At 37.4% G+C, this 15,660-nt stretch overlaps 1 protein-coding gene across 3 annotated transcripts; it reads left to right on the plus strand.

Annotated features, from left to right (window-relative positions):
- Window positions 1-2,470: 2,470 nt before the first annotated feature.
- LOC134853942 (dual specificity tyrosine-phosphorylation-regulated kinase 1A-like) lies at window positions 2,471-14,053 on the plus strand. 3 transcript variants are annotated; one of them, XM_063869941.1, is made up of 13 exons: window positions 2,471-2,580; window positions 2,653-2,760; window positions 3,112-3,369; window positions 3,805-4,009; window positions 4,835-5,121; window positions 6,078-6,227; window positions 6,691-6,834; window positions 7,287-7,406; window positions 7,832-8,029; window positions 9,650-9,670; window positions 10,923-11,153; window positions 12,037-12,351; window positions 12,678-14,053. In XM_063869941.1, the coding sequence occupies exons 1-13, from the start codon at window positions 2,473-2,475 to the stop codon at window positions 13,365-13,367; spliced, it is 2,835 nt and encodes a 944-aa protein (XP_063726011.1). In that variant the 5' UTR covers window positions 2,471-2,472; the 3' UTR covers window positions 13,368-14,053. The 3 variants fall into 3 exon arrangements, with proteins under 3 accessions (XP_063726011.1, XP_063726012.1, XP_063726013.1); XM_063869942.1 differs by lacking the exon at window positions 9,650-9,670 and having other exon boundaries at window positions 10,908-11,153; XM_063869943.1 differs by lacking the exon at window positions 9,650-9,670.
- Window positions 14,054-15,660: the final 1,607 nt, after the last annotated feature.

A 15,660-nucleotide genomic window follows, 5' to 3' on the forward strand; every position in this document is an offset into this window, starting at 1 on the left:
CCTCTGAAAAGGGAGCCTCTAACTGGCTCAACGCTTGACCATTGAGCAGATACGACTTCAACCAGAATACATCAGAATTCAGAGATGGTATTTACTTAAGATACGGATGGGAACCGACCAAAATCCCACTCACATGTGCATGTGGTGCTAACTTTAACTTGACACATGCGCTACACTGTCCAAAGGGCAATTACACCCACATAAGACACAATGAAGTTGGAGACACAATTGCCAACCTCATGAACGTTGAGAATGAGCCGAAACTTCAGCCGTTGCAGGGCGACAGCTTTGTCAACAATTCAATTACAACTGAAGATGAGGCTTGAGTTGACATTAAGGCAAATGGATTCTGGGGCTCGCGTTTTAGCCGCGCTTTTTTTGATGTGAAAATTTTCAACCCCATGCCTAAAGATCGTGAAAACTGCATAAAGACGCATTTAAATATCACGTAACGCTGAAGAACAAATATCAGCAAATGTGCCATTCTGCCAGATGACACAGCGCAACCTTCCGGCGACACGAGAAAGAACGAATAAAGGCCTTATTAAAGAAAAATTATTGCGATGGAGGGTGGTAATATTCTAGAATTTTTATTTTCAAAATTTCGATCGGAAGGGGAATATTTCTCAGAAATACAAAAAGGCGGCCATTTTGACGAAAAACTACGAAAAAGAAAAACAACGCCAAATAGTGTGAAAAACGGTCGCACAAGAGACGAGAAATACGAAGCTTCTTATCGTGGCAACAACACACGATAAGACCCTTATCAGCGGATATTAGTGGAGAAGGAAGCTTCAGTGGGGAAGGAATATTCCACGGAACCCTCCCGGGACACAAATTGGAAGAGATAAGAGCGTTATCTCAGGAAGATTACGGGAGCGGAGGCTTGGTCCCCCAGAGCTTGTTTTATGTGGAGGGACTGTATAGAACTGACTGTATAGCTACTTGGATGTCGTGAAACTTTAAATTAACACCGGTGTAGTTTGATATTTTAGAATATGAGTAGCTAGAAAGAGGAAAGGGTCAATCCATCTCCAATGGGTTTAATATAGAACTGTCACACAAAATCATATTAAAATAGGTTGTTCGAGCCGTGTTTTTAATGACAATCACGTAGTCTGAGTATCCGAGACTCAGCTATGTGGTTGTGTTCGCATGTAAACGAAAGCTGATCAAAAGTCGTTTGACTGATGGCCTAAAAATAGTAACTTTTTACTTAGCCCTAAACAGACCAGAAAATCAACTGGCAAGGTCGAGACGGTGAAAAACAAGTAGGATTAAGGTAACTGACGCCTGCCAGTCGTTAATAGGTACTTTTTTACGCTCCGTCGCTGTGTAGTATTTGGAGGAATGTTACAAAAGCATTTTAATCGTAGAGCAGAGTAGCTTCTGCCGGTTAATTTTTGGATGCACCGGTTGCGCTGACCAACAGTCACGCGGACGATGCAATGTTTAACCGAATAACTAAGTGAAAAAAGACAAGAAAGCTATCCAGAATCGATAATTTACATAAGAACTAAATTAAGCTTCGGGCTCCTGAGGAGCTCTATACTATGTATAATGGGATGCAGATCGCTGCGCAAAGTTCAATTTAGCGACAACTCCATTAGCGCTTTTCTAGAGGAAGGACGGCTAAGATAAATTAACATTGCGACGATGCATTTAATGCAGATTTATTACTCCATTGATTAAATGATACAGCTTGCTGATATATATATGCCTTTTTTCAACGCTGGTATGGCCCTATCCAGCTTGTGCGCTTGCCGTAACTAAACGGAAGGGCCTCTTTTGTAATTTAGTTAAAGGTAATAGGTCCGAATTGTAACTGAATGCCAAGCTTTTTTTTGAAACTTACCTGCTCAATTTCTATATCAATTTCCACTTTTGCCGTTGCTTTGTTTTTTGGCACATGATTAATGCTAATCGTTTTATTCGTTAATAGGAAGAAGACAAAATGGCCTCTGAAGTTTTTCTAAGGTTCTGGTGTTTTATTACTATTTGGCTGTGTCGAAAAATAGTCGATATCTTGAATTCAAGTGAAGTACAAAATAAACCATGTTCTCCACCGACAGCAGCAATATAAGACATATAATGCTCGTTTTCTTGATTTTGAAGAGAATGATCAGATACAAAATTTATTAACTTATTGTTTGAGCTGAAACTACCCTGTCCGGGGAATTATCCTAAAAGGGTGTCTGTAGTTTTCGCAGGTGTTCACAATCTCGGTTTCCCAACCTCGGTTTCTCAGGTGATTCCTAACTATCTGACTCTTTTCTTTAATCCACGTTATACTTCACTCTTCCGTAACTAGAAAATTTCTAGAATATTGACTGTAACCTCGTTTATGAAATATCGTTTATGAGATTTCGCATTTTAATCAGCAATGATATTTAGTTAATACGGATGGACAATGAGAAATTGATACCCAGACCAAAAACTTGCTAACAAAAATGATAAATTTTGCAGACAGAAATGGATGGAGATGGCGGAGAAGCTGGAGGGAGTTATTCAACAAACAAAGATACATTGAATGACCCAGCGACAATGACCCAGGAGCAGCTTGAACTTCGACTTCAACAAGTAAGATTGTCTTCTAGTTGATTCAGCATGTGTCGAGGAACCTAGATGTTGAACTTATTACTTTGTTTGCAGATACAAGATTTAAACTCGAGAATCCCCAATAGTTTCCGCGACCCAAGAAATGCGCCTATGCGGAAAATGAGCGTGGACCTGATCAAAACCTATAAACTAATCAATGAGGTTAGTTTGTGTGAACTTTCTGATGATATTTGACTAGTTGGTCATTGATTAGCATTCTAATTAATTGTTTGAGCAGGTAATTTTATTGCTTAAGTATTTCATAATATGCAGTGGCGGTTTTCAGGGCTTCAGAGGCACTAAAATTTCCTTATATATATAACAAATGGAGCTTTGAGTAATTTTGGAAAGCTTAGACCCCAAAGTTGCATTGGCAACTTTAAAATTAAGGCTGATGTCACTTCGACATATTTTTTCATACTGAATGCATATGCATCAGCGGTCGAATGATTTATCAGTCGAACGAAAGAAGCATAAGTTCACCTCATGCAGTTTCTGTTTCCTTTGCTTCAGATCTATTACGCCAAGAAGAAAGCCGACAAACAACGACATAAGCATGCAGCGCCTGCAACAACTACCGAAGAAACCACTAATATACATACTGCTGCAGTAGCTCAAACTTCTCACGCAAGCACTTCGCAACGGAAGAGCCACAACGTAACAGGGGGTGCCCATATGAACAATATTATCATTAGCAATAAATACGAAACGGGGCTGAATAACGACGGCTTTGATGACGACCAATGCGATTACATCGTGAAACCCAATGAGGTACTACTTCAAAATTGTCAAATTCGATTAGTTTTTGCTATGCCTTTTTCGAGTTTTGTGTTCATCGTAATTTGTATTGTGGCTTCTGTCACCCCTATTTTGTTTTTTGATACAGAATCATGGGCTCCTTCATCCCCTTCGAAACATTCGAATTTTCTAAAGTTATTTTTTTTTAGCTGGCATTGTCCGAAGGTTATGACATGCAGACCAATTTGGCAAAGACAAACATATTCAATCTTTGTACTTAAACTTGTGAAACTACTCTGTACATCATAAAATTGATACCCATGAGAGGTGGGGGAACGAAAAGAGCTTAATTTTTTAAATATCGGGATAGGCATATCTGTATGTCCAAAGTTTATGAATTTAAATTTGACTGAGTCTTCTGTTCAAGAAAACTATATTTGGAGACACTCGTTTTTTTTCTTTATCCAGGTATGGATGGACCGATACGAAATTGAAGCTTCAATCGGCAAAGGCTCGTTCGGCCAGGTTGTGCGCGCATACGACAGACTAGAGCAGGAGTATGTGGCTATTAAGATCATCAAAAACAAGCGCATGTTCCTGGAACAGGCACAGATCGAAGTGCGACTCCTGGAAATGATGAATAGAGCTGATAGGTCTAATAAATACTACATAGGTAACGTCACACTGCACTTTCTGTTCAAGTTCCCCCAAGATGTTTAGGGGGGGGGGGGTTAACTAGACTCTATGCTAAATTGGTTCTACGTTAGTTTTTTAAGTTATCCAAAATCGAGCATTTAATACACAATGCTTAGCAAATTTAATCCAATTTTTATGCTTGCGTGGAGGATCTTTACTTCATCTATTTGTGGGGGTAAATTTAAATTGATCCCAGTATGTTTTCTATTTACTGTTCCGACCATTTGAAAAATGCGAAAGAATTTTGTATCCAGGTGTGTTTTAGTTTTTTGTTTTCCACGCAAAATTAGGTACCACAAATAATCGTTAAAATCCACGTAATCATTTCACTATGACTGTAGAATATGCTTAAGGTCTATTTTTCGTTCAGATCTTTTCAATCACACCACGCAGAAAAAACGACACTAATTTGAAAACACTTTTTTTTTGTATTTTTAAGACTATGGTTGGAACATTCTGTGCTACTTGCACAATAACCGGCTATGCTTGTTTTCTAATTGTATTTGTCTCTAAAGATTTCGTATTTGTGCTGATTATTCTGACGCTGGTCTTCGAGGTCCATTTTGAATACTGAGAAATATGGGTGCTCTGCGTTACAAGAAATATTATACGCTGTAATTTTATTTCATAAAAATTCATTTGAATGAGAAATCAAGAGCACTTTTATGCAACAATTCAATAATACCGACACAAAAATTTGCCAAAAAAATTGCTGCTGAAACTTTCGTGATTTTTCTTAAATTTTGTTTTTTTTTTTTTCGTTCAGCTTGAAGCGAAGAATATTGTTTGTGTGTATTTGCAGTGACATTAAAGCGGCACTTTGTGTTTCGCAACCACCTCTGTCTCGTGTTCGAACTGCTATCCTGTAATCTGTACGAGCTACTGAAGAACACCCAGTTCCACGGCGTCTCCCTCACCCTCACTCGCAAGTTCGCCACCCAACTGCTCACAGCCCTCCTCTTCCTCTCCTCCCCTAGTCTGTCCGTCATCCACTCGGACCTGAAGCCCGAAAATATTCTCCTCTGCAACCCGAAGAGAAGCGCAATCAAAATCATAGACTTCGGATCATCGTGCCAAATTGGACAGCAGGTAATTCCTCTTCTTTTTTTTTACAGAATTATATATTTTTGCAATAATTGGCTTCTTTTTTTGGTTCTGTATATAAGATTATATTTTATCTAAGTAGTTTGTCTAGGTTATGTTTTTGTCCATGGAGACGCCGCGCGACAGGGTAATGCTTTTGGTCCTCACCCAAGCCGAAATATATTGTAATTGTACAATTTATTGACTAATGTATTGTTATAAATTTGTATGCAATAAGCTGTTATTAAGAGACGATGAACGTAGTTCAGACTCATATATAGGTGCTGATGCTGTTTTTTTTTTCGTTTTTTTCTTTCAAATTTTTTCTTGCAAATTTCACATTTTTTCTTGCAAAATTGTGTCTATTTGTATTTGGTGCCACTTTTGCTGAATTGTTTTGGCAATTTAAGAGCATATGTAGCATGTTTATTCGTCAATAGTGTTTGTCGTTAGTTAAGCGGGCGTGGATGATTACTTGGGTTCATTAACTTTTTTCCAACCGTCTGTTGGCTCTTTTTTAATTTGTACGTAATATGGTTCATGGTCATACAAAATTTGTAGTTACCTGATTTCTTATTGTATTTCAGTATAATTGTGTACAGATAGCGTACCAAGTCATGCTAAGGCTTTTTTCTCGCATTGGGTAGCAAACATCTATCTTATGTTTAGACTGGCCTTTTGCTCTACATTTATAGACTGGCCTAAAAGTCATTGTTTGGTCTAACATTTTCAAAAAAACTATATGCTTTTAGGCTCAACAATTTTTTCAAATCTAAATCTTACTACCTATTCGAGTTTATGTTCTCCAATTGTCTAAACCTAAAAGTTTTTGAACGCATGATTTTTTTTCACAAACTTTGAGGCGTTGTATTACGGTCTATGAAAGTATATTTTTAGAGCAGATTCTAGTGACTTGGCTTTCTAGTTTGAATATAAATTAACTTTTTGTTCTGTGATTTCAGTGTTTCCAGTACATCCAGTCGCGCTTCTACAGGAGTCCCGAGATCCTGCTGGGTATCCGGAACTACGACACAGCTATTGACACCTGGTCATTAGGCTGCATACTAGTCGAGATGCACACGGGCGAACCACTGTTCCCCGGACAGAACGAAGTTAGTATTCAGCCGAAAAGATTTATTTGATCAAAATGAGAAGTAGATTTTATTCGAGGGTGCATTTTATTTATCACAAGTAATTCGGAGCTCCGCTTTATCGTTGTTTCAAAAACAATGGTATTTGGTAGTTTTTGTCAAGATAACTTTTATCAAATTTTTTTTTGCAAAAGTGAATAAAATATTTGATAGACTATTGCAATAAAAGCATTCTTGTTTATATAACTGTTATTGTGGTTATTTTAGAATCAATTACGTAATGCTATGTGGTTTTGATGGATAGAAAATGTGGACTTTTCGGATTGTTTTGAGATCTCCGGAATGTGCTCCGTACTTAGATTTCGAGAATTGATTTTTTATTTAGTTGTTTAGTAGTAATAGTTGTTATAAAATTGTTTGTAATATAGTTTTACTAATGCATTTAATTAGTGGAAATAAAAATAAAACAATTTTGTCATTTCAGTATGACCAGATGAACAAGATTATAGAAGTGTTGGGTCTGCCACCTCGACATCTTCTAGAGCAGGGGACTAAAGCGAAGCGCTACTTCGACCAGCACCCGGATGGATTGTACCATCTGAACAAGAAACACAAGGACCACAAAAAGGTATTTACTCTTACTTTCTGATCAAGTATTACATCATCAACCGAGAATCAGCTCAGTTTTACGAGCGTTTGAAGAACTATTGCATTCAATATTAATAGTTCGAGTCCCTCATATACGTATGTATTTATATCTTTATATACGTATGTATTTATATAATGTTTCCGAGGATTGAAACACGAATACCAAAAGGGTACTTACTGCTTTCTGTTACGTCATTAAGAATGAAATCATCGATCGAGAATCAGTTCATATTTAGGAGCGGGTGAAGAATTATTGCATTCAGTATGAACATTTCGAGATCCTTTACATCCATATGTTGCTGTAGCATGTTTCACAAATGGTTTGAAAATAATTGCATTGATATTTTTCCGATGTTCGTAAACTGTATCTTCTATAATATGAGCTTTTACAATTTGGTCTTAATAGTTCATGTTTTGCGTTTGTGTATTAAGGAGTACAAGTTGCCTGGCACGAGAAAGTTGCACGATGTGTTGGGAGTCGAGACCGGGGGTCCCGGGGGTCGGAGGAAAGACATGCCAGGACACTCTGTAGCAGATTACACCAACTTTCAGGTCAGACTTATTTTTAAAAATCTTTTCATGATATATGCGTTCAATTTGGTCAAATTTTGAGTGGTTTCAATTGTTATATAGTGTTTTCTTTTGATTCGATTCGAAAATGCAACGGGTTCAAAAATGAATGAGTTCGAAAAATGCAACAGGTTCAAAAATGCAACAGGTTCAAAATGCAACGGGTTCAAAAATGCAACGGTTTCAAAAATGAATGGGTTCGAAAAATGCAACAGGTTCAAAAATGCAACGGGTTCAAAAATGCAACGGTTTCAAAAATGAATGGGTTCGAAAAATGCAACGGGTTCAAAAATGAATGGGGAATGGGTTCGAAAATGCAACAGGTTCAAAAAAATGAAAACAAAAAAGGACTTCAGTGGCGAAAGAAAATCATTCTTTGCTTGTAACAGAATAAGTTTGTGTTGTAGGATCTGATTCTGCGCATGTTAGAATTTGACCCCAAGCAGAGACTGAAACCGCTAGATGCACTCAGTCACAAGTTCTTCAAGAAGATGAGCGACGAGAGCACGAACACTGCGGCTGGAGTATCTTCTTCAGCTGTCGCAGGCTCGGTTATCCCCAATGTCCAACAGCAACACAACCACCTCCCAACGTCCCCTCAACAGGTAGGTCACAATAGTTGAAATTATAATGGACGATTTTTTCCATAGCTTCTCCTGCCTCCGGCTCTTTTCCAGTTTCCCCCTTTCAAAATACCTAGTTTTATGTTTGTTTTACGTGTTATTACGGCTAAATGCGTGATGTTACGCTGTGAAGTATGAAGAACAAATCTGTTCACAGCTGTCGATTTGTTCACAAAGCCAAATTTCATTGCATTATGACAACGTTAAATAAGCTTTTCAAAATCGAATTTGAAAGGGGGTACTGGAAAAGAGCCCTGCCCCGTAATGGCAAAATAATTATAAGCGTATCAGGTTATTTTGCAAGTCAAATGGCAAGCTTCACTATGCTTAGCTGAAGATAAAGATTATTTCATTAGCTGACGACAAAAATGCCCTTTTTTGCCCTCGGCTATTTTCGTAAAAAATTTTTGGTCGCTGAAGGAAAGCTTGCACAGTTGTCAATTGTGGTATAATTTGTCTCAGTGTTGAGAAAAATGTTATTACACGAGCCTAGCAAAAAAAATGAAAATGTTATTAAAGAGCTTTAAGGCCATCTATTTTTTCCTTCGAAATTCAAAAGTCGGTTTTGTTTCGTTTCCTTGCGTTCATTACTCTTTTCCAACTGTCAGTTGGCTATGTTTTAAAATTTTTAGTTTTTGCTCTTATTTCGAGCTATCAAAGCGAGCGAGCAAGCTTATGATGCGCAAAAAAGACCTAAAAACTAACTTTTACTCCACAATATTTATTGTTTGAAGGTTATTTTAGCACCTATTTGAAAACTCTACAAAAATTTGAAATAAATTAACGATATTTTTTGACGATTAACTTTTTAATGAAAACCATTGTCAGATATGCGTATATTACTGGTACTACCGAGTTTTCGAGGCTTTCGTTCAAATCGTTCGTAGCCAAAAAAATGATGTTTTTTGTGGTCGGAACTTTCTGTGCTACTTGCACTGCAATCGTTCGTTGCAAAAAAATGATGTTTTTTGTGGTCGGAACTTTCTGTGCTTCTTGCACTGCAATCGTTCGTAGCAAAAAAATGATGTTTTTGTGGTCGGAACTTTCTGTGCTACTTGCACTGCAATCGGCTATCCTTGTTTTTTATTGGCTGAATTTTGAAATTTTTTCTACAAAGCTGTAATGCGAAACCCATCCCTCCCCCCCCCCCTACCTACCCTCCCACCTCAGGTGAGCATCAATTTTTTAGTGTAACGAGTGGTTTTACAAGGTTGGTTATGAAGACCGAATATGTTTGTCATAGCCTAATTAGTCTGTATGTCAATTTTCGTACCAATCGGACCATGTGAACAATAATTTTGGCTCTTTTTCAGTCCCCCTTTTGGTTTTTTTCTGAAATTAAATATATGGAAATCAATTTAAAATGTCTTTTCTCAAAATAAACTGCATTAAAACGTGTCAGCGTGAACAAATTCTTACAACATTTCTTGCATGCAAAATGCCGTGTGAACAATTTTTAAACAGCTTAATTTTAAATTTTCCGAGGGGTGTGGGAAACTGGAAAAGAGCCATAATTTTACTTCTAAAAACTTGCAGGTGGCGAAAAAGCCCGAAAAACTGATGACATGGATTTCTCAAAGATAAATATTTAAGTTTGTTTAGATCATATATGTCAAAAATAAGGTAACGATCTATTATATTAACGAGAAATGGCTTGCACCAAAATTGCTTCAAAATGTGCAGAAGTTGCTTCAAAGTATGCAAAGCTATCATTTTATTCATTTTGCTGTCTGTATCAGCTTTTTAATTGATTACATGTTAATGAAAGAATGGGTTTTCAATAATTAAAGCCCATGTGTGGTTATGGCATTCGGTAATTTCGCACGCCGTTTTTAATTTGGCGCTTTAAATTTAAATTAATTTTATGTTCGCATTGTAATTCATTGGTTTATTGCAATAAGAATTACACTCTTCAGTTACAAAAAAAGTTTTAAAAGTGGAATGATGTTCCAGACTTCTCAAATTGGCTTAGATTTGCCACAAAAATCTCCACAAAATGTCTGCTTGTTCGTCTGCGTATTTTTTATCAGCTGAATTTCCAAAGCATGGAATTTATTTCTGATTTGAACAATTCTTACATCAATTGACAGTCGTCTTGTTATCAGTCGTCAGTTTACCAACTCGGATTTTGATTTTTTTAAAAAATTTTGTTCGCTGAAAATGGTAATGTTTTATGGTTGATAGGCGTAGTCACCTTAAGTTCGGTTTTTTGAAGAGCGAAACTTGATTATTGTTTTTTAGGAGTCGATGAACGTGATTCAGACTCTTATACAGTTCGAACTGATTTTTTTCTGTCTTAAATTTTGTTCAGGCCTCGAATTTATTTTTTCGCGGCTGGAAGTTCCTTTTAAGTTCAGTTTATTTTCGTTGTTAAAAGGAAGGCAAACTCCACTATCGAACAGCAAAGGTGCAAGGGTCGCGAAAACGTGATCGATTTCTAGTTTCGAAAGTGACAATTTTCTGTTGGGAATGCTTTATCAAAGTGGACTAGTTTTCATCAGAAATTGTCCATAATAAAAGGTTCCTTAAAATTAAACCTCGGTAACATCAACAATCTGCTTATTCAATGAAGTCGAAAGTTGACAATTTGTCAACAAATCAGTAGTAAAAATTTTGGGGATTTATGAAATAAGACGATCAGAAAGTAACGGAATTTCAACAATAACTCGCGTGCAAATTGCGTGAAATTTGTTTACAGACTTAAATTATTTTTTGGCTGAGTAAATATTGGTTGTCCGTAAATTCTGTTTCTTTACGGTCGTCTAATTTGCTTGTCGTCTAATTTCCTAGGCCCCTATGTTTTGTACAATTTGTTAATATGTTCATCAATCTGATGTTTTTGTTTTCGTTAACTAATTAGGGGGGTACTGCACAGGTGTCATCATCAACTGACCCAAGAGTGCAACACTCGGCACTTCTAGCTGGAATCGCCACCAACATTCACCCCCAGTCAGGACTGACTGCTGGGGTCGGAGGAGGGGGTGGGGGTCTGCACGTGACTATGCAGGGCAGGAGGGCATCGGGAGGTTTAGGGGGAGGAGGAGGGATGCAAAATACAAACACAAGTGCCATTGAGACGAAGCCATTGTTCGATTTCAATATTCAAGTAATTTTTTTTTTGGTTTTTCCCTTTCCTTCTACAATGCAAATTTTCCATGTTCTTAACACTTATGTATGCGATTATGGCTAAGTGCGTGATTTCTTGTTATAAGGTACAAAGAACAAAACTGTTCGCAATAATTGATATCTTAACCATGCAAAACTTCATAAAACTAGACAAGTAGCTTTCCAAAATTGAAATTCAATAGTCAGTGCAAAGTGGAAAAGAGCCGCATTTTTGCAAAAAAAATTGCTAACTGATTTTCGCATAGGAATTTTATTTCGATTGAGAAACTAATGAGAAGAATCAAAGTTCTGATATCAGTGTTTTTACTCTAGATCAAGAATGTTCGATCAAGAATTTACAAAAAAAAATCAAGTACATCATGCTGAATTTGAATTGTGGACTGAACAATAAATTATTTGCTTATCAAAATCAAAAGAAAAAAGTTGTTTAATCTTTGTGGTGTTGAATTCGTGGCTATAAAATAGTGGCCTTTGTATTTTCAAAAGTCTCAAATTTTGTCTTAACCATTTGATGAGTTCTTTCAAATTATACGTTTAGAAAACAAAGCATAACATTTATCAAAAACACAAAGCATGATTAAATATATCTTGACAGCTGGAATTATCGCATGATTTTTTTACCCTTGAGGCTATTTTCAGACTTTTTATTAAAAAAGGAAAGCGAGCTTCATAGCTACTGGCCTTTCGATTAAGATTTTCAAAAACTTTTTTGTGGACTAGTGATTGTTAACACACCCTCGCAAATCGTTAAGACGATAGTTTGATGTTTAGTTCCTCCGAACGAGCAGATACGTCGGCGGGATTCGAACCACCAGCCGTTTTTTTGTTCGCTCTTCAAAATAATTATTTTTCTTGTGCTTTAGGCTTCAGCAAGACATCAAGACGTAGCTTTGTCTCCCTCGTCTGCAAACTTCAGATCGCCCGGAAATAAAATGTCGTCATTGGCCAAAATGGGAATAGGAAACGTGCCTAATGCGCTGGGCGCCTCGTCTGAAATCATCCTCGCCTCTGATCAGCATCAAAGCAGCTCTGTAGTCGCGCCGAACGGAGTTCTAGTCTCGCCGATCTCGGCATCTAATGTAAATGCGGCCAAAATGCAACAGTTTTTCATCGACCGAGGGGATAATGGTCTTTCCATGAACACTTTAACCCACTCAGGAACAAATTTACCCGGCCCGGTAAGTGAGAAGAAAACGTAAAATTTGGGAAATAAGAATTTCAGTAAAAACTATCACGCTTTACTAGCATGAAGAATTGATGAGCGCGCAATCCAACTCGAATGAAGTAGTGTTCATTTTGGAATACACTTTTGCTGCATACTATTGGCAGTTAATAGCATGTGTTCTTCGCTCAATGAGTGGCTAGTGTTTTGGATCCCGTTTCAGATCCCGCTTTTATTTCAAAACTCTTTTCTGTCTTTTTGAAGCTACTTCATGGCGTTTAATCGCGTGTATGAGGAACGTGCAGCTTCGCCTCTGCATAAAGTTAAATTTTTGCAATTTAGGTGGGAAATAACCCGTCATCTTTTCACGTTGCCTACGCGAAACAACAGCAGCACATGGTGCAATCAGTCGTTCCTCCGGGACACACGCAGAGCTTCTCCAACATAGTGCTCGGAAGTCCACACGCGCAGAATAGTATAAACCATATGTACATGCAACAACCCTCGCAGCAGATACATGCGTCTTCTGGTGGATATAAGACCCTAGATAAGCAACAACAGAGCCATATGCAGATGGCAGGTAGTAGAATCAGTCATCCAGCTACGGTTATTCTAGCCGGCCCTGGACCCTCGGGAGATTCGAGTAATCGTTCTATATTGGGATCGCCTGCAAGCTCAAATTTAGTCAGCGCAACATCGCTGACTCTTTTAAACCATAATAACCCCCATTCTCACACACAACTCCTCAATTCACCCTCGCAATCTCACCAACTCATAGGAACTACGAGTCTGGGAACCATCACCGGGGCTCCTGGAACTGGCTCTGGATCCTACATCTTAGCACCCTCTGTTGGTCCTGGCAAGACCTCGATGCAGGGATCCGCGACTGCGTATACGATAGACCCGTCATCAGCGACAGCCTTGTACCTTCTAGAAACTACCGCCACTGGCGCCCAGCCTAGTATGAGCTTAAAGCCAACGGTCATGAGTCATACGCACCAACCGCATGCATCAGCAGCAGGCAGCAAGTGAAAGCATTGTCGATTAGAAACGGTGATGGATTGAAGTATGCTGCGGAGAGCTGGAAATAGAAAATGCGTGTAAAAATTATGGTGCTCTGAATGCTATTTTGAATTTGTATTGTCATTTACACAGTTTTGTTCGCGAGTTTTAAGTTAGCTAGCTACTCTTCATTTGAAAGTTTCAAGGAACACAATAAAAAAGAAGTCAATGCAGGCAGTGCAGAATTGGAAGTCTCCTCGGTGCCTCGAAAGCTGTAAGAGATATACACGGAAGTGAGATCAGCCCCAAGTTTAGACCGAGTTTTCGCTTTCCTGGTCTCTGAATGTAAAATGGTTGCACGGTTTTGGTTCTGCTGAACTTCGCGCTGCCTGTGAACTTTTGCATGGACAGAAACCAAAAATGCCAGAAGTTTGGGTACTCGAAGAAGTCGGGACTAAGAAGTTTGAATTATAACGAAGAAAACGCAGGTGTTGTTCGAGTGTTGCGGCGATATCAAGGAGCAACTGAAAGCTTTGGGGTCCAGAAAAACAGTTTATCAGAATTGGAGAGAAATTTTGTGCAACTGTAGTGTTCTGTACTTTTTGGAAGTGTTCGTTCAATTTTAATGTTTTATTCGGACGGTCAGTCGTCGTGGATGCATTGTTGTTTTAATGAAAAATAGTATCAAATACATATACCTTCATTTGCAAGTTGTAAAATAGCTTAGATATTTCAATTCTAATTCAATTTTTCACCTTTGCGAAATCTTACAGCTTAATCTTGCAGTCTAAGCCATTGTTGAATTGAGAAAACACTGCTACTGAATGCGTGATGCGTATTTTTTTTGACCGCAGCGAGGGAAGGAACTTTGAGTCTAGGTGTTTATCAGTAAAAATTGTGTAGAACTGCGAGAATCATTTTGATGTTAAGTGCAGGGTGACCACTTGGTCACTTTTTTGTGTTTTTTAAACATTTTAAAAGTTTTTCTTAAACATTTTAAAGTTTTTTTAAAACATTTTACTGTTGCATTCATGAGTAATCCAATAAAATCTGTTCAAAAAATCCACTTTTTTATGAGACAACTAGGATGCTATAGCTATTTTACGTATAAAAAGAACAGGTCACTTTTTTTCTAGGTCAAAGTGGTCACCCTGGTTGAGTGATGTCGGTTGATAAACGAAAATCAATAAGAGTACTAGCAATAAAACATGACAGGTAAAGCAAAGTAGTTAACGATATCAGCATTGAAGCGGGCGGCTTTAATGTAATTTAATTGAACACTAAAAGTCTCTTCTGAAATTCAAGTTTTTCGACACAGTTATAAATCAACAAAAATTTCAAAAATCAAAATATAATTTATTTTGAAGGAAAATATGTTGAAGTTATAACAAATTCCTAGATAGCATCAGCTCTAAATTACATCTAATAAATTGTGTGTACAGAAAAAAAAACAAAAGAAAAAGTTTTTCCCGTCATAAAATTGCTAAAATTGGCATTATCTTGAAGGCAAACCGACGTAAATTTATGGTTAGGATATTGTAACAAAAATATCATAAAAATTCGGCTTATTCAAAAATGGAGGTTTATCCAAAAAAAGGATGTGTTAATGAATGAAGTGATTTAATCGTTCATTTAGTTCGTGTGGAATTTCGGGTTTCTTACAAAAAATTCCTATTTTTTAGTTCTCACTTTAATATTTCGCGATTTGACTCATGGCTTTTTTGGGTTCTTTTACAATACTTTTGCCAAGTTAAAGGAAGGCAAAATTACGGTATCCAATGACAAATATGCAAATGACTCTATAAACGTCAATTATGTTCGAAATTGTATTTTAATTTTCATAAAAAATTATAAAATTTTAAATAATAAAAATAAACTAATGAATGCCTTACAGAAAAGTTGTATGAAAAATGTGTCAATGAAAAAACTATTTGAAAATCCAAGAGCTACAAAGAGATATATTTATTTTTTTAGATTTCGAAAGTTCGAAACGTCCGAATAAAGTAAATCTTTAGCTTTTGGTTTCCTTGATTTGATTGTCTCTTTTCCGCATGTCTGCTGGGTTCAAATTGCAATGAAAATTTCTGAAACTGTATTCCACGTGCCGACAAAAATTCATCCATTTTTTGAAAGGTCATCGGATACATTTAGATCAAGGTGTCTCTTTTATTCTTCTTCTTCTTGCTTCAGGAGGCCCTGGTCAGTGATCCGCACTGATATGGGAACGCCCCATCCTTCTGAGGTATGTGAACAGGTATCCGGGGTTGTTGAATAGGCTTTCCATGTCGTCATCTCGTCCGGTCAGTTCGTGTCGTATGTGGGC

The sequence above is a fragment of the Symsagittifera roscoffensis genome, chromosome 9 (genome assembly GCF_963678635.1).
Source record: "Symsagittifera roscoffensis chromosome 9, txSymRosc1.1, whole genome shotgun sequence".
NCBI lineage: Eukaryota > Metazoa > Xenacoelomorpha > Acoela > Convolutidae > Symsagittifera > Symsagittifera roscoffensis.

Coding starts and splice junctions, on each gene's coding strand:
- LOC134853942 (XM_063869941.1), top strand. CDS start 2,473: ATGGATGGAGATGGCGGAGAAGCTGGAGGGAGTTATTCAACAAACAAA. Junction 2,581..2,652: donor TTGAACTTCGACTTCAACAA/GTAAGATTGTCT, acceptor CTTTGTTTGCAG/ATACAAGATTTAAACTCGAG. Junction 2,761..3,111: donor CCTATAAACTAATCAATGAG/GTTAGTTTGTGT, acceptor CCTTTGCTTCAG/ATCTATTACGCCAAGAAGAA.